The sequence below is a fragment of the Dendrobates tinctorius genome, unplaced genomic scaffold, assembly GCF_039654945.1.
Source record: "Dendrobates tinctorius isolate UK_male_01 unplaced genomic scaffold, ASM3965494v1 ptg000016l, whole genome shotgun sequence".
Taxonomy (NCBI): domain Eukaryota; kingdom Metazoa; phylum Chordata; class Amphibia; order Anura; family Dendrobatidae; genus Dendrobates; species Dendrobates tinctorius.
Genome location: NW_027361684.1, coordinates 91323656 through 91340561, shown reverse-complemented (window position 1 = coordinate 91340561; position 16906 = coordinate 91323656). Strand labels below are relative to the sequence as shown.

The 16906-nt window shown below is 40.5% G+C and overlaps 1 protein-coding gene across 2 annotated transcripts in view; it reads left to right on the top strand.

Moving 5' to 3' along the window:
• Positions 1–16906, top strand: part of NDP (norrin cystine knot growth factor NDP) — a 314667-nt gene that overhangs the window by 220384 nt on the left and 77377 nt on the right. For both annotated transcript variants that reach the window (XM_073565121.1, XM_073565115.1), the window contains one exon: positions 15468–15816. In XM_073565121.1, the coding sequence (XP_073421222.1) occupies positions 15643–15816 (174 nt within the window). In that variant the 5' untranslated portion in view covers positions 15468–15642. The remainder of the gene's footprint in view (positions 1–15467; positions 15817–16906) is intronic.

The window sequence follows — 16906 nt, the reverse complement described above, 5'->3', positions numbered from 1 at the left end:
ACGCATGGCCGACTTCACGCTGTGGTCGGGTTTCGGTCGGCGAAACCCGACTTTACCATAAGTCGGCGACTTATGAATCTGGCCGACCTGTTTCGCTCAACTCTATGAATAAAGTGATGCCTTGATATCTGCAATCTGATGTCTTATTCCAGAGTTTTTCTTACATGAAAATGAGATTTTACACACTAACACCATTTGCATAATAAACTGGCTGGGCATGGGAATTTAATGACAGGTTATTTTCAAACACACTTCCATAGTAGGGCTTAGATATTATACACTACTGTTCAAAAGTTTGGGGTCACCCAAACAATTTTGTGCTTTCCATGAAAACGCATACTTTTATTAATTAAATGAGTTGCCAAATGAATTTGAAATCTAGTCCAGACATTGACAAGGTTTGAAAAAAAGATTTTTATTTGAAATAATAATTTTCTCCTTCAAACTTTGATGTCGTCAAAGAATGCTCCCTTTGCAACAATTACAGCACTGCAGACCTTTGGCATTCTAGCAGTTCATTTGCTGAGGTAATCTTGAGAAATTTCACCCCATGCTTCCAGAAGCCCCTCCCACAAGTTGGTTTGGCTTGATGGGCACTTTTTGTGTACCATGCGGTCAAGCTGCTCCCACAACAGCTCAATGGGGTTGAGATCTGGTGACTGCGCTGGCCATTCCATTACAGATAGAATACCAGCTGCCTGCTTCTTCCCTAAATAGTTCTTGCATAATTTGGAGGAGTGCTTTGGGTCATTGTCCTGTTGTAGGATGAAATTGGCTCCAATCAAGCACTGTCCACTGGGTATGGCATGGCGTTGCAAAATGGAGTTATAGCCTTCCTTATTCAAAATCCCTTTTACCTTGTACAAATCTCCAACTTTAGCAGCACCAAAGCAACCCCAGACCATCACATTACCTCCACCATGCTTGACAGATGGCGTCAGGCACTCTTCCTGCATCTTTTCAGTTGTTCTGCGACTCAGAAATGTTCTGTGTGATACAAACACCTCAAACTTGGATTTGCCTGTCCATAACGCTTTTTACCAATCTTCCTCTGTCCAATGTCTGGGTTCTTTTGCCCATATTAATCTTTTCCTTTTATTAGCCAGTCTCAGATATGGCTTTTTCTTTGCTATTCTGCCCTGAAGACCAGGATCTCGGAATTGCCTCTTCACTGTAGACATTGACACTGGCGTTTTACATGTACTAATTAATGAAACTGCCAGTTGAGGACCTGTGAGTCATCGATTTCTCAAACTACAGACTCTAATGTACTTGTCTTGTTGCTCAGTTGTGAAGCGGGGCTTCCCACTTCTCTTTCTACTCTGGATGGAACCTGTTTGTGCTCTCCTCTGAAGGAAGAAATACACACTGTTGTAGGAAATCTTCAGTTTCTTGGCAATTTCTTGCATGGAATAGCCTTCTAAGAACAAGAAGAGACCAGGGCCGTTTTTAGGGGGGGACGGGGGGTGTGATCGCACTCGGCGCCACCCAAGCAGGGGCGCCTGCGGCCCTGCCTATTGCCTAGCTGTCTGTCTGTGCCGGACGGTTCTCCCCGGTTCGGTGGAACTGGTTGCTAAAAAAGCAGCCGGTTCCCCGAATCGGGGAGAACCAGAGCCGCGATCCGGTACTGCACTGTGCAGCAGGCACGGCCAGCGGTGCGCGCAAGTTGACATGCATCAGACCGGAGCGGAGGAGCCGGAGGAGAGGAGCCGAGGATCGACTCTCTAGCGCTGTGCTGCTCCCTTGCCTGCAGTACGCGCGCACGCCACCCCGCCCGCGGCGCACTGATACGTCACGTGCACTGCACACACTGTGATCTGACCCGGCCAGCAGCCCCTGCGCACTATTGGTGTTCTCTACCCATCGTACAGGTATTTAATATTCCATCTTTTATTTATGGCTGCGGGGTCAGTGGTGAAGCCTCCAGTCTCTGCTTACAATCCAGCAGCTTTACATTACATGTGTGGGCCAAGACCCTCCTGTGTCCCCCATAGATTAACCCCTTGTGACTGCCCCCCTCAGTATTGCAGCTCCTGGCTGATGAGGTGGATCAGTTCTGTGTGCTCCCTCTATCTTGGTGCATTATGCTACAGCAGACGATTGCACAGTACTGCTGAGTCCCAATGAGCTCAGCAGCAAAAGAAGGGGTCACATACTAATGCAAACTGCTGTCACATCATGTAGTGGTGCTAAGTGACAGCGGGACCAGGAAGGGGTTAATTCGGGTCTGCATGTAGTGGTGCTAAGAGACAGCGGGACCAGGAGGGGGTTAATTCGGGTCTGCTTGTAGTTGTGCTAAGAGACAGCAGGACCAGGAATGGGTTCATTCAGGTCTGCAAGTGCAGTAACTCAGAGGTTAATACCATATGGAATATGGGACCAAGATTTTGCAAAGAAATGAATGTTGTATTGTATCAGATTTTTGGAAAACTGGGTGCTGTCTTTTTCTGTAATCGTCACCCAGCTTTCCTAGGCTCACAAACAGCAGCAGTGTACATCATGCACTCCAGCATTGCTGCATAACCTTGATAGACAATCACGGAGCATAGGAAAGCTGGATTACAACAGATGTGGCAGCTACACCTGCTTCAGCATTGCTGTATAACTAGATAGACAATCAGGGGTGCAGGAAAGCTTAGTACAACCAATTTGGGAGCTGTAATGGCAGACAGGTTGTCACCCAGCTTTCCTAGGCTCTAGAATGTCCACAGTATACATCGCCCACTCCTGCATTGCTGCATAACTAAATAATCAGCCAACATTTCCTAAGTAAATTGCTGTTCTATCTGACTCTGGGAAAACTGGGTGCTGACATTTCATCTGTCTTTTCCCAGCTTTTCAAGACTCCTGAACAGTAGCAGTATACCTTACCTGCTCCAACATTGTGGCATAACCAGATAGATAATCAGTGGTGCAGGAAAGCTGGGTGACAACCTAGGTGGTAGTTCCTGAAAGTCCACAGTATGCATCACAAACTTCCATACTGTTGCAGAATGTCAGGGCTTTGGGATAGATGGCTGACAACTTACTTGATAGCTGTGTAAGAACTTGTTGGTTGTCAAAGTCACTCAGCTTTCCCAGAAACTGATCTACGATCAGTTGATTAATCCCGTCGCTGTCACTTTACCATGATACAGGAACATCATTAGGTCTTCATCCAGCATCATCAAGCTAATACATACATATATATAGAGAACTGCAAGAAGATGAGAGTCTAGAAATTTAGAAATAATAACAGCAGAGTTAGTAGAAGACTAAAAATTAGATCTTTGAGTGTAGTGTGGGCACGTTTATCTAAGTTTATCTAAAGTATTCAGCATGTTAATGTTCGGGGGGGCGCTTTTTCGATGTTCGCCCTGTTGGCAAAATTCCCTAGAAACTGCCCTGGAAGAGACTATCGAGTTTCACATGAAAGTTCTTTTTTTCTGGCCATTTTGAGAGTTTAATTGAACCAACAAATGTAATGCTCCAGATTCTCAACTAGCTCAAAGGAAGGTCAGGTTTATAGGTTCTCTAATCAGCCACACTGTTTTCAGCTGTGCTAACATACTTGCACAAGGGTTTTGAAGGGTATTCTAACCATCCATTAGCCTTCTTACACAGTTAGCAAATACTATGTACCATAAGAACACTGGAGTGATGGTTGTTGGAAGTGGGCCTCTATACACCTATGAAGATATTGCATTACAAACCAGGCATTTGCAGCTAGAGTAGTCATTTACCACATTAACAACGTATAGAGTGTATTTCTGATTCATTTAATGTTAGCTTCAGTGGAAAAAATGCTTTTCTTTCAAAAATAAAGATATTTCTAAGTAAGGTTACTTTCACACTTGCATTTTTTTGTGCTGCACTGCGTGCGCAGTGCAAACACACATAAAAAACGCATCATGCGTTTGCATGCGTTTTTTGTGTTTTTGCGCATGCGTTTTTTGCTCTGACGTGTGCATTACCATGCGCACGTCAGCGCTCCCATAGACTATAATGTGTTTTTGGGTGAATTTTGTGCGCATTGCGTGCGCATGCTTGTTTTAGAGACAGTTCGGACGCACAAAAAATGCAACAGGATGCATTTTGTGCGCCCGAGCATGCGCATATAAACGCGTACAAACGCATGTCTATGCGCACCCATGTTAAGTATAGGAAAAAAAACGCATGCGTTTTTTTGCGCAAAAACACAGTGCAAAAAAACGCAAGTGTAAAACCAGCCTTACCCTAAACTTTTGAACGGTAGTGTGCACAGAAGTCAAATCCTGAGATTCAACACCGGAACTCAACTGAAATCATTGAATATACTTCGGTGGTCCTCAGCAATGATGATTAGAAAATACCGAAGATAATTGCAAAATATATATTAAGAGATTAATTTCACCACTCGCTAGCATGTTCAAATTCAGCAAACTTTATTTCAAAGGCATTAAAATACAGCAAAGAGGCTGTATATAATGCCTTTGGAATAAAGTTTGCTTAATTTTAATGTACTGTTTAGTGCCACAATTCATCGCTTAATATATGTTTTGTAATTATACACAGGAATATTACAGTTAATCTGTCCTCTCAGGTTATATATATTACACTTAATGCTATACTCTGTTTTTTTTAACCAAGTATTTCTGCTTTTGCTGTACACCAGTGTTTCCCAAAGTGCAGTCCTCACAGCCCCCAACTTGTCATGTTTTCAGGTTTTCCCGAGTATTGCACAGGTAATGGGAGTATCTTCAAGGCATCAGGAATTCTCTCACTTCTGCAACATTATGGAAATCCTGAAATCATGACCTGTTGGGGGTCGTGAGGACTGGACTTTGATAAACACCGTTATAGACTAAGTGGTCATTTGATCCTTCAATAAATTGCAAATTAATACAAGAGTAAAACGTGACTGAGTGTCGTGTAAAATTATATAGAAGGAATACAATAGTGAAAAAAAATTTCCCTACAGAGCTTGACAGCCACCTATAGAAAGGAGCAGCCTCTTCAATAAATTACTGTACCTATGTATACATTTAGACTAGTATGCTAGAAGTCTGCAATGAGTTAATGTTAGAAAGTAAACTTTTTATGCATTTTCCATCTTAACCAAATATCTTAGTCTTTGGCAAAGCTAATCACTTATATTCATCTGTTTGTAATTGTAACATGGCTTCTTAACACATCAATAGGAAGTGCCAACGGGCAGGGATCATGTACGATCTTGTTTTTATGTAGACCAAGTTTTTTGACCCATAGTTTTGTGGTAGTGTTTGTTTCATTCATATGTACACCCATATTGTTCTCTTAGATTCCAAAATCACATTATTGCCAAGAGTTAATAAAAAGCAGTTTATAGGGATTGAGAAGCATATGGGGCAAATTACTAAAAAATATTAATATGCTGTACAAGGAGTTTTGGTATTAAGCAGCAGAATGTGTTTGAGATTAGTGTTTTCCACAGTTATTCAGTTTTTATGCCTAAGTAAATAGCATTTCAACACATTTGTGTGCTTTTTTGAGAGATGAGCTAATTTTCTAAAAGTCAAGTTTTGAGAGATTTACTCAAATGTGACCTGGAAATTTGATTCACAACCAATTTATTTGATGCAAATCTAAATTGTCCTGATTAAAAGATGTTTAACATGCCCTGATGTCTTTCCACACCCTAAACCATAATAAATGGAGGTCTGGGAAGGGATTAAAAATAATAAGATAGTATTATACTCACCTTGCCCCATCATCTGTACTTTTGCTTCAGCTCCCCTCCGGATGATCTACTCGCTCTCTCCAGTCCTCCAGTGCTGACTCTGAAGCCTCCAGTATGTTCAGTGCTGACTCTGACTGGGTCTTGCGTACTGTACATCATTGATATCTATATCACCTTTGCTTCGCATATTTGCATCACAGGTCTCAAGACTTGTCATAAATGTCAAGAACGTTCACGTGGCCTAGTCAGCATTGGACATACTGTAGCCCTAGAAGTCAACGTCAGAAGTCCAGAGGGAGTGAGTGGACACAGATTTGCGACAAGGAAGGAAAGGCTAGGTGAGCATAATATTTTAACATTTTTTTAACCCCTATACCTGCATTATAAAAAATCCAGTAAAATTCAGTAAAGTGGATTCTGAACACCATTCCTCTCAAGTGAAGCAAATCAAAATTAACAAACTTTCTGTTGAATTGAAATCTTTTGTGAAATTCGAATTTAATTTGCTTTGAATTGATTCACTCATTTTAGTTCAAAATCTAAGATTTTTAGTTCTGACTTCTGTTTTTGTGTTTTGCAAGAAATAGAACTGATGATGTCTGAATATGTGGATTCAAATGTGAGGCATTGTGAAGGGAGTGTAGTATGGAGATTGATAGCTGGTGACCCTGTTGCAGATTTATGTACCGTTGCGCTCTCTGGTGTCCAGCACCATTCTTCATTGCTTCTAAGTAACGTCAGAGCAATTCTGACCAGCTGGCTCACTCTATGCTCCATTCTTTTTTTACAATGAAAGTCTATGGAGCTTCCTTATGACACTCTAAAGATTAACATTGTAAAAGTCATGCAGTGCTAAGCATTAGAGATGAGCGAATATTTCAATGTCCAGTTCAGCTCATGATCGCCGAATCTGCAATATTCGCCGATTTAATCATAGATTAAATCAATGAATAAAGCTGAACATACATAGCACAAAAGCCGGTGTTTCCCACGCTGTGTGCCAGCGTAGTAAACATTGTCGGAGCACTTCTGATCGGGGGTGAAATCATCTCCGCCGGTTAGAGAGCTGCGATTCCCACGCTGTTAGAAGAAAGAGTGAACGTTCAGCTGTGATCGGAGGTATAAAGTTGACAACAGTGAGAGCAGGAGCGGTGAATGGGAGTATTTATCAGCGATTCCTGTGATGTAAATAAATAATTTTAAAAAAAACTGCTTGGGTTCCCCTGTATTTTTGATAACAAGCCAGGCAAAACTCACAGCTGGGGGCTGCAACCCTCTGCTGTCAGCTTCAGCAAGATTGGTTATCAAAAATAGAGGTGTCCCCATGCCATATTTTTAATTATTTAAATAAATCATTTAAAAAACGGTGTAGGGTTCCCCCCATTTTTGACAACCAGCCTTGCTAAATCAGTCAGCTGGGGGCTGGTATTCTCAGGCTGGTAAGGGGAAATGATATTGGTCCCCTAGCCTGAAAATAGCAGCCTGCAGCTTCCCAGAAAAGGCACATCTATTAGATGTGCCAATTCTTGCGCTTTGCATGACTCTTCCCACTTGCTCTGCAGCAGTGGCAAGTGGTGTTTATATTTGTGGGGTTGATTTCACCTTTGTATTGTCAGGTGACATCAAGCCCACGTCTATAATAAGATACCTATCCATTGCTAATCCTATAATTACATGGTAAATTAATATTCAGCTAGAATAAAGTCCTTTGTTAGAAATAAGACAACACAGTTTTCCATGGTGCATCTAATAATAGGTGTGCCTTTTCTGGGCGGCTGCGGGCTGCTATTTTTAGGCTGGGGGACAATATCCATGGCCATTTACCAGCCTGATAATACCAGCCCCAGCTGTCTGCTTTTGTCCAAAATGGGGGGACCTCATACTATTTTTTTTTTAATTATTTATTTAAATAATTAAAAAATACGGCGTGGAGTTTTGCCTGGTTGTTTATGAAAAATACAGGGGAGGCCACACAGGTTTTTTTTTATGGCCAGCATCAGACTACAGTAGAATACGAGTGAGTGTTATGTGAGAAAACCTCACATAGCACTTGGCCCAGTGTGAATCTATGTTGCAGCTCACATCAGCATTTACTTTCTTGGGCGTATTCAGCGTGCATGTAAAATCACAGCATGCTGCAATTGTACGCGTATATCGTCCGAGACTCGCCAATGCAAGCCTATGGGAGTGCTGATCAATTTTTACTCACTGGTGTCCTGTGTGATTTTACTGTACTGCCGTGTGCAATAAAATCACACTGACAGGTTAGAATAGAATAGATAGAATTGATATATACACACAGAATACATAGATATATAGATGTCAGTGACACACACATATATATATATCCAACAATGTAGACCAGCTCACTCCTGTGAACCACCTGGAACCTCAGCTGACCTGGTTAACTCCGTTGTGCCCGGATCTGGATGTAGGAGTCCATCCATACAAATGTGAACAACGACAAAGCAAAGTCCAGCAATAACGTGAGCAATCCAGGATGCTGTTAAAAATTTTTTTCTTTTTATTCATAAATCCATTAAAATACAATGGTCCAAGCAGTTCAAAACAGCAATAACGCAGGAAAGTCGTGCAGATAGGACTACGCGTTTCAGCGGTAGAACCCGCCTTCTTCACGGTCCAAAATTTTCTTTTTATTCATAAATCCATTAAAATGCAATGGTCCAAGCAGTTCAAAACAGCAATAACGCAGGAAAGTCGTGCAGATAGGACTACGCGTTTCAGCGGTAGAACCCGCCTTCTTCACGGTCCAAAATTTTGGACCGTGAAGAAGGCGGGTTCTACAGCCGAAAAGCGTAGTCATATCTGCACGACTTTCCTGCGTTATTGCTGTTTTGAACTGCTTGGACCATTGCATTTTAATGGATTTATGAATAAAAAGAAAAAAATTTTTAACAGCATCCTGGATTGCTCACGTTATTACTGGACTTTGCTTTGTCGTTGTATATATACATATATACATAGATGGATGGATAGATAGATAGATAGATAGATAGATAGATACAAGATAAGCCAGCAATTCATGTGCCCTGTACTGTAATATCACAATGAAAAATACGGTACATAACAAGTGGTGTCTGTAAATTCAACACACAATGGTGCTGTTACTGAAATATTCATTCTCATCATTACAAGCATTTTTTATTACTTAGTAGAGCAGTCCATAGCTGTTATGACATGCTGTAAAAGTGATTCACCTCTAGACACCAGCTTCTGGTAGCATTTTAATTTTTTTTAATTTATTTTAATCACTTATTTAGCACCATTTCACAGCGCTTTGCAGACAAATTCAGCACTGTCCCCATTGGGGCTCACAATCTAATTTCCTTATCAGTATGTCTTTGTAGTGTGGGAGGAAACTGGAGTACCCGGAGGAAACCCACTGAAACACGGGGAGAACAAAGTCCTTGCAGATGTTGCTCTTGGTTGGATTTGAACCAAGGACCCTAGTGCTGCAAAGCTGCAGTGCTAACCACTGAGCCACCTTGTTACCCAATTTTGATGAATCTTAGCTCATTCCTTATGGTCTAGAGCCAACAGTTGACAAATATTCTTGGGTTTGTGCGCTGTAACACCTTCTTCAAATTCAAGATTTTCTGTGATGGCCACTCCAGAATTTTACAGGACTTCTTGTAAAACCAACGTTTGGTGGACTCTGAGGTATGCTTGGGATCGTTGTCCTGTTGGTAAGTCCAATAACTCCCAAGTTTTAGCTTCCTCAGAAAACACATGATGGTTTCTCCTGGGATTAAATGAAACTTGAATGAATCCACATTGAACTCCACATGAGGCTTATTTCAACTGCAAGAGAAAGTATAACAACCTCAAAGCATACCATGCCATGCTTCACTGTAGACAGAATGCTCTTTTCGGCTTATGTTTCATTCTTCTGCTTCCAGACATACTGCTGAGCTATAGGCCTGAAAACTTAAAGTTTTGTGTTATCACTCCACAGAACGCCAACACTTCTGTGGTTTATTTATATAAGTATATTGGTGCTGACATTTCTTGTGTTTTTGAATCGGAAGAGGTGTACGTCTTGAAGCTTGAACATGAAGATCTTCAGTCGTTTAGTATATACCTTACTGTGCAAACTGAAACCTCAGTTACCTACTGCCACCAAATCTTGCTGACAGTTTTTTACCAACAGGCAAAGATTCTTAAGGGATGTTATCAGAAGCTGGTGCCTGGCTGTGCATCACATTTTCAGCAAGCATTCTTAAACAGAAGACGTAATGTTAAATGTACTTGCCATCAATGGATACTGGCTGGGGCCCAAAGCTCCAGCTCATGAATCAATGAAGCCGCAATGATAAATAGTGTTCACTTTTTTTTGGAAAAAATATCTTCAATATGCAACACATATCAGGGTTCAAAGACCCCTTTATCAAGTAACAGATGCACTACTGTGACTTGATAAAAAGGTTCTTTTAACACTGAAGTGTTGGGTGGATCAGGGAAATGCTGTAGATATAGTATATCTTGACTTCAGCAAAGCATTTGACAAAGTATCTCACACAATCCTTATTGAAAAAATGACTAAGTATGGAATGGACAAGGCAACTTTTAGGTGGATTCATAACTGGCTTAGTGATCGGACCCAAAGAGTGGTTGTAAATGGCTGCACATCCAATTGGAAGAATGTCTCAAGTGGGGTACCACAGGGCTCTGTCCTGGGCCCCGTATTGTTCAACATCTTTATCAATGATTTAGATGAAGGAATTGAGGGTAAACTGATTAAATTTGCTGATGAAGCAAAGCTATGAGGGATAGTTAATACTAGAGAAGAGAGAGAGAGGATTCAAAAAGATACAAATAAACTGGAGCAGTGGGCAGCAACTAACAGAATGGTTTTTAACAGGGAAAAATGTAAAGAACTACATCTGGGCAATAAAAATGAAAAAAACATATACAGAATGGGAGGAATAGGGCTAAGCAACAGCACATGTGAAAAAGACTTGGGTATACTAATAGATCACAGACTGAATATGAGTCAACAGTGTGATGCAGCAGCAAAAAAGGCAAATGCAATTCTAGGATATATAACAGAAGCATACAGTCTATATCACGTGAAGTCATTATTGCCCTCTACTCCTCTTTGGTCAGACCTCATCTGGAATATTGTGTCCAGTTTTGGGCACCACATTTTAAAAAAGGCATCAACAAACTGGAGCAAATTCAGAAAAGAGCGAACAGAATGGTGACCAGTCTGCAAACCCTGTCTTATGAGGAAAGGTTGCAGGATTTGGGAATGTTTAGCTTGCAAAAGAGAAGACTGAGAGGAGACTTAATAACTGTCTACAAATATCTCAAGGGCTGACACATTGCAGAAGGATCATCTTTACTCTCATTTGCACAAGGAAAGACTAGAAGCAATGGGATGAAACTGAATGGCAGGAGACACAGATTAGATATTAGAAAAAACTTTTTGACAGAGTGATCAATGAGTGGAACAGGCTGCCACGAGAGGTGGTGAGTTCTCCTCCAATAGAAGTCTTCAAACAAAGGCTGGACAGACATCTGTCTGGGATGATTTAGTGAATCCTACTTTGAGCAGGGGGTTGGACCAGATGGCCCAGAAGGTCGCTTCCAACTCTGCGATTCTAAGATTCTATGATTCTATGATTCTATGAAATTGTATATTCAGGAGATTTCTAATAAAGTCAATATTCTGACTTCATTTTTTTTTTAGGTATAAAGCTCCAAAAAAGGACTCAGTGTCTATCCTTGTGGAGTACCTAAACATTCTCCTTCTTCCTTCTGAGTATGTTTTTTTTTCTCCAGCCTGGTTTAATCCACCGGGACATGGGATTATTACCATTGGCGATAGTTAAAACTGGCTTTACTACATTACATGCCTAAATTGGAGTTGAGTCCATTGTAGCAGAATCCCACAAGGTGATCACCCTTCATCCACCCTCAGTTATGATCAAACTGCACATATTTACTCCATGTGGGCCATTTCTGGTTTTATTTTCATGCTGCATTTACAGTCACTCTAAATACTAAGTAGCTCTTGTAAATATTAAAGACACGACACAAAAGAGATGAATAATTCTTAGACTGTAGCATTGAATAAAAAGTGCCATTTGTGTTGAATTTGAAGAAACCATTTACTATAATATTTGTGTTGAGATATTTACATTATTTTTGTTTGATAGGTTTATTGCAAATAGCAGAACGTTTGCAAAATTTGCTAATAAGCTTAATTTGCAATTGGGGTTGAATAATTTTGATTGCAGTTGTAGTTGGTACTACTTTTGTTTTCAAAACTAAATATACACTTTTAGGTTGAGTAGAGGCAACTTTGAAAAAAAAGGAGAATAAAGGTACTGTCACACTTAGCGATGCACCAGCGATCCCGACCAGCGATTTGACGCGGTCAGGATCGCTGGTGCATCGGTAAGTGGTCGCTAGTGAGCTGCCACACAGGCAGATCTCACCAGCGACATAGCAGCGGTCAGGGGTCGCTACCTACCTGTCAGACGAGGGGATGCTGACGTCCTCCCGCCCACATCCACGTGTCGCTCGTCGGTGCCACAGGAAGCCCAGCAGGAAGCTGATGACGAGAAACAGTCAAGGACGTTCTCGCGCGATCAGCGATAACCAGCGGGGGAGCGGTCGGAGGTAAGTATCAGACATAGCGATATCGCTAGCTATATCGCTGCTACGTCACAAAAACCAGTGACGTTATAGCGATATTGCTAGCGATATCGCTTAGTGTGACAGGCCCTTAAAAGACTGCGCTATCAGACCTGGTGTTCCAAATTCCCTGACCTCAACCCCAATATAGATAATTGAAAATAAAAAAACACACAAGCGCTACCTGACCATGCAGCAGAAAACCACCTCTAGAATCCCTTCAGCTGCTAAGGTCAGTAAGGGGTAGGTGTCACGCTTATAGACAAATAGACAAGTGTTAAAAAAACTGACCGCGCTCCAGGAGAGAGTAACACAGAGCAAACTACATAGATCTGATGAACAAAAAAATGTATAGAGACTGGTAGCCATCCAATAAAACAAATACTGGCCTCAAATGGCACTCCAAGAGAGAATAGCAAAAAACCAACTACATAGATCCGATAAACAAACAGAGCCAGGGTAAGCCCCGGCCGGCAGTGTTCCCTGGATGCCCGCGAAAGTGAAAGTGAAACCAGCAAGCTCCCTGAGTGTGTGATGTCACACTAACTACGGGGCAGCACAGGAGCCAAGAAACCAATCAACGCGTTTCAAAGACAGAGCTGCCTTCTTGGTCAGGGTAGTCCTGCACCTGGTTAACCCGCTGCCGGCCAAGACATACCCTGCCTCTGCCTGCTGTAATTGCTGTCCTGCTCTACTCTACTGCTATCTGCATCTGTAATCCAGAGCAACATCCCTGCAGATTTGCCAGCTCACACATGACACCCTCTACTGAATGATGCCTATCTTACCACTACAAAAGGGGATCTGTTTGTCAGTTGTGTTTTACCAACTGGGGCTAGTAATTGATTCATTAGAGGGCTACCAGATTAGTATATACATCTGTTTGCTTATCGGGTCTATGTAGTTTGTTCTTTGCTATTCTCTCCTGGAGAGCCACTCGGGGCCAGTATTTGTTTTATTGGATGGCTACCAGTCTCTATACATTATTTGTTCATCAGATCTATGTAGTTTGCCCAATATAGATAACTTCGGTTTAGTTGGACAGAGGAGACAGGCACCAATATACTTTTTGCAAATTAATTGAACATATAGAAAAACAAAGGTGTGTAAATATCTATACTGTGTTTGCAATTAATAGGCAATTTGTGTTTTTGATAATGAATTACAGGTGCTTCTCACTAAATTAGAATATCATCAAAACTAATTTATTTCAGTTCTACAATCCAAAAATTAAACTCATATATTATATAGAGTCATTACAAACAGAGTGATCTATTTCAAGTGTTCATTTCTGTTAATGTTGATGATTATGGCTTACAGCCAATGAAAACCCCAAAATTATTATCTCAGTAAATTAGAATACTTCATAACACCAGCTTCAAAAAAGATTTTAAAATCAAAAATGTTGGCCTGCTGAAATGTATGTTCAGTAAATGCACTCAATACTTGGACGGGGCTCCTTTTGCATCAATTACTGCATTACTGCGGTGTGGCATTGAGGCGATCATCCTGTGACACTGCTGAGGTGTTATGGAAGCCCAGGGTGCATTGTTGGGTCTGGTGTCTCTCATATTCCGCTTGACAATACTATGGGGTTAAGGTCAGGTGAGTTTGTGCCAATCACGCACAGGGATACTGTTGTTTTTAAACCAGGCATTGGTACTTTTGGAAGTGAGGATAGGTACCATGTGCGGCTGGGGAATTAAATTTCCATCTCCATTAAACTTGTCGGCAGAGGGAAGCATGAAGTGCTCTAAAATTTCCTGGTAGACAGATGCACTGACTTTGGTCTTGATAAAACACAGTGGACCTACACCAGCAAATGACATGGCTCCCCAAACCATCGCTAATTGTGGAAACTTCACACTAGACCTCAAGCAGCTTGGATTGTGGCCTCTCCACTCTTCCTCCAGACTCTGGGGCCTTGATTTCCAAATGAAGTGCAAAATTTACTTTTATCTGAAAACAACACTTTGGACCACTGATCAACAGTCCAATTCTTATTCTCCTTGGCCCAGGTAAGACGCTTCTGGTATTGTCTATTGGTCATGAGTGGCTTGACACAAGGAATGCGACCCTTGTAACCCATGTCCTGTATACATCTCTGTGTGGTGGTTCTTGAAGCAATGACTCCAGCAGCAGTCCACTTCTTGTGAATCTACCCCAAATTATTGGATGGCCTTTTCTTAACAATCCTTTCAAGGCTGCGGCTATCCCAGTTGTGCACTTTTTTCTACAACACTTTCTGCTTCCCCTCAGCTTTCCATCAATATGCTTGGTTTCAGTACTCTGTGAACAGCCAGCTTCTTTAGCAATGACCTTTTGTGGCTTAGCCTCCTTATGGAGTGTGCCATTGAACACCTTCTGGACATGTGTTAAGTCAGCAGTCTTCACCATGATTTTGAAGTCTACTGAAACATACTAAGAGACCTTTTTAAATGCTTAGGAAGCCTTTGCAGATATTTTTTGTTAATTATTCTAATTTACTGAGATAATGACTTTGGGGTTTTCATTGGCTGTAAGCCATAATCCTCAACATTAACAGAAATAAACACTTGAAATAGATCACTCAGTTTGTAATGACTATATAATATGAGTTTCACCTTTTGTATTGAAGAACCGAAATAAATTTTAAAATGTTTAATGATATTCTAATTTAGTGAGAAGCACATGAGTGTATCTATCTATCTATCTATCTATCTATCTATCTATCTATCTATCTATCTATCTATCTATCTATCTATCTATCTATCTACTGTATCTATCTATCTACCTACTGTATCTATCTATCTATCTACTGTATCTATCTATCTATCTACTGTATCTATCTATCTATCTATCTATCTATCTATCTATCTATCTAAATAGATATGAATGTTTCAAAACTGCTTATAAGACATCCTTGGCTATTTGATGAATTTGGTCACTCTAATGCCAAAAGTGTCAATTTTTCATTTTTTCAGAAAAATTGTATCAGGCTATTACAAGAAAAAAATCTTCCACCAGATTTTTATGTGCATTTTTAACAGACAATCCTATTGATAGATAGATTTATAGATAGAGTATATTTTCTGCTTATTTGTTAAAATGAATGTTATAATGGATGTTTTTTTATTCAACTCTCTAGCAGATGCAGCAATGGATTACTGCTTATTTATCCAACCAAAGCTACAAGACCAATGGCTACAAGGAAAATAATGAAAGGAGTTGACGCTCATCTTCATACACTACACGGCTCGTACTTTTGGATCCTACATTTTTAAAGGTCCTGACTTTGCTCTGCTCCAAAAAAATTGAAAACAATGGGAAACTATGTCCTAGTCTCATGGATTACTGCATTATCCCTGATAGCAATATTAACTAATGCCAACATTAAAAAAAGTAACACTTTCATCACAGAATCGGACCCAGCCCGATGTATGAGGCATCATTATGTGGATTCTATCAATCATCCACAGCACAAGTGCACTGCAAAGGTAAAGTCACTGTGCTTTCTCTTGATATCTTAGGCAATGTTCCCATGATGAGCTTTTGGGGAGTTTTTGATGTTGTAGAATTTCTGTACCATTTCTGTACCTACTATTTAAATTAGTTTACTTGCATTTTTTTATTGCATTTTCGTATGCGTTTCGTCAACTTGTTTTTATTGCGTTTTTGATGCTGCAGTCTTTGTCTCTTGTTGGTGTTGTCATGCTTTAAATAAAGCTGCTTTGTCTTTGATACTTCCTGGTATTTGGCTTTGACAAAACTTTATTGACATATGAAGGTGTGAATTACATGTACTTGTGATGTATTTCCGTAGTGGAAATGCACGTAAAACGCATGTGCATTTTTCACCTGCGTAAATTCCATCCCTAATGTAAAACTATGGAGAAATTCTGAAGAGAAAACTCAGTGTACCCGCAGGAGAAATGGACATGCTTCAGATTTGAAACATGCACCGCAGGTTAGTTTATGCTGCGTTAAAAGCAAGCACAGGGGACATTAGATTTCTGTAAATCTCATGCACTTTGCAGGAATTGTAGAACACTGCTTTTTTGACTCAGCGAAAATAACAGCATCAAAAACGCACCAAAAGCTCATTGTTGGAAGGTAGCCTTACTGTTTATATTTTGCAACATTATATTATTATATTAGATGGTTATTATGTTAGTGTATATCAGTGGTTCCCAAACTCCAGTCCTCACGGACCCCAACAGGTCATGTTTTCAGGATTTCCTTAGTATTTCACAGGTGATGGAAGTATCATCAAGGCATCAGGAATTCTCTCACATGTGTAACACTATGGAAATCCTGAAAACATGACCTGTTGGGGTCCGTGAGGACTGGAGTTTGGGAACCACTGGTGTATATGGTCCTGAATATAATTTTATATGGAAACTCTATTTAATCAAGGTCTAAATTAACAGTGAAACCTATTTAAGATCACCATACAAAATTGTAGTGAACTCACTTCTTCAAGGATGATTCTCTCAAATAAGAAGGCCAATAAAGGTATATGGAAGCTAAAGAAGTTGAACATGCATAACGAAAAGATTTGATCTAGATCTGTGGAGACATTCTCAA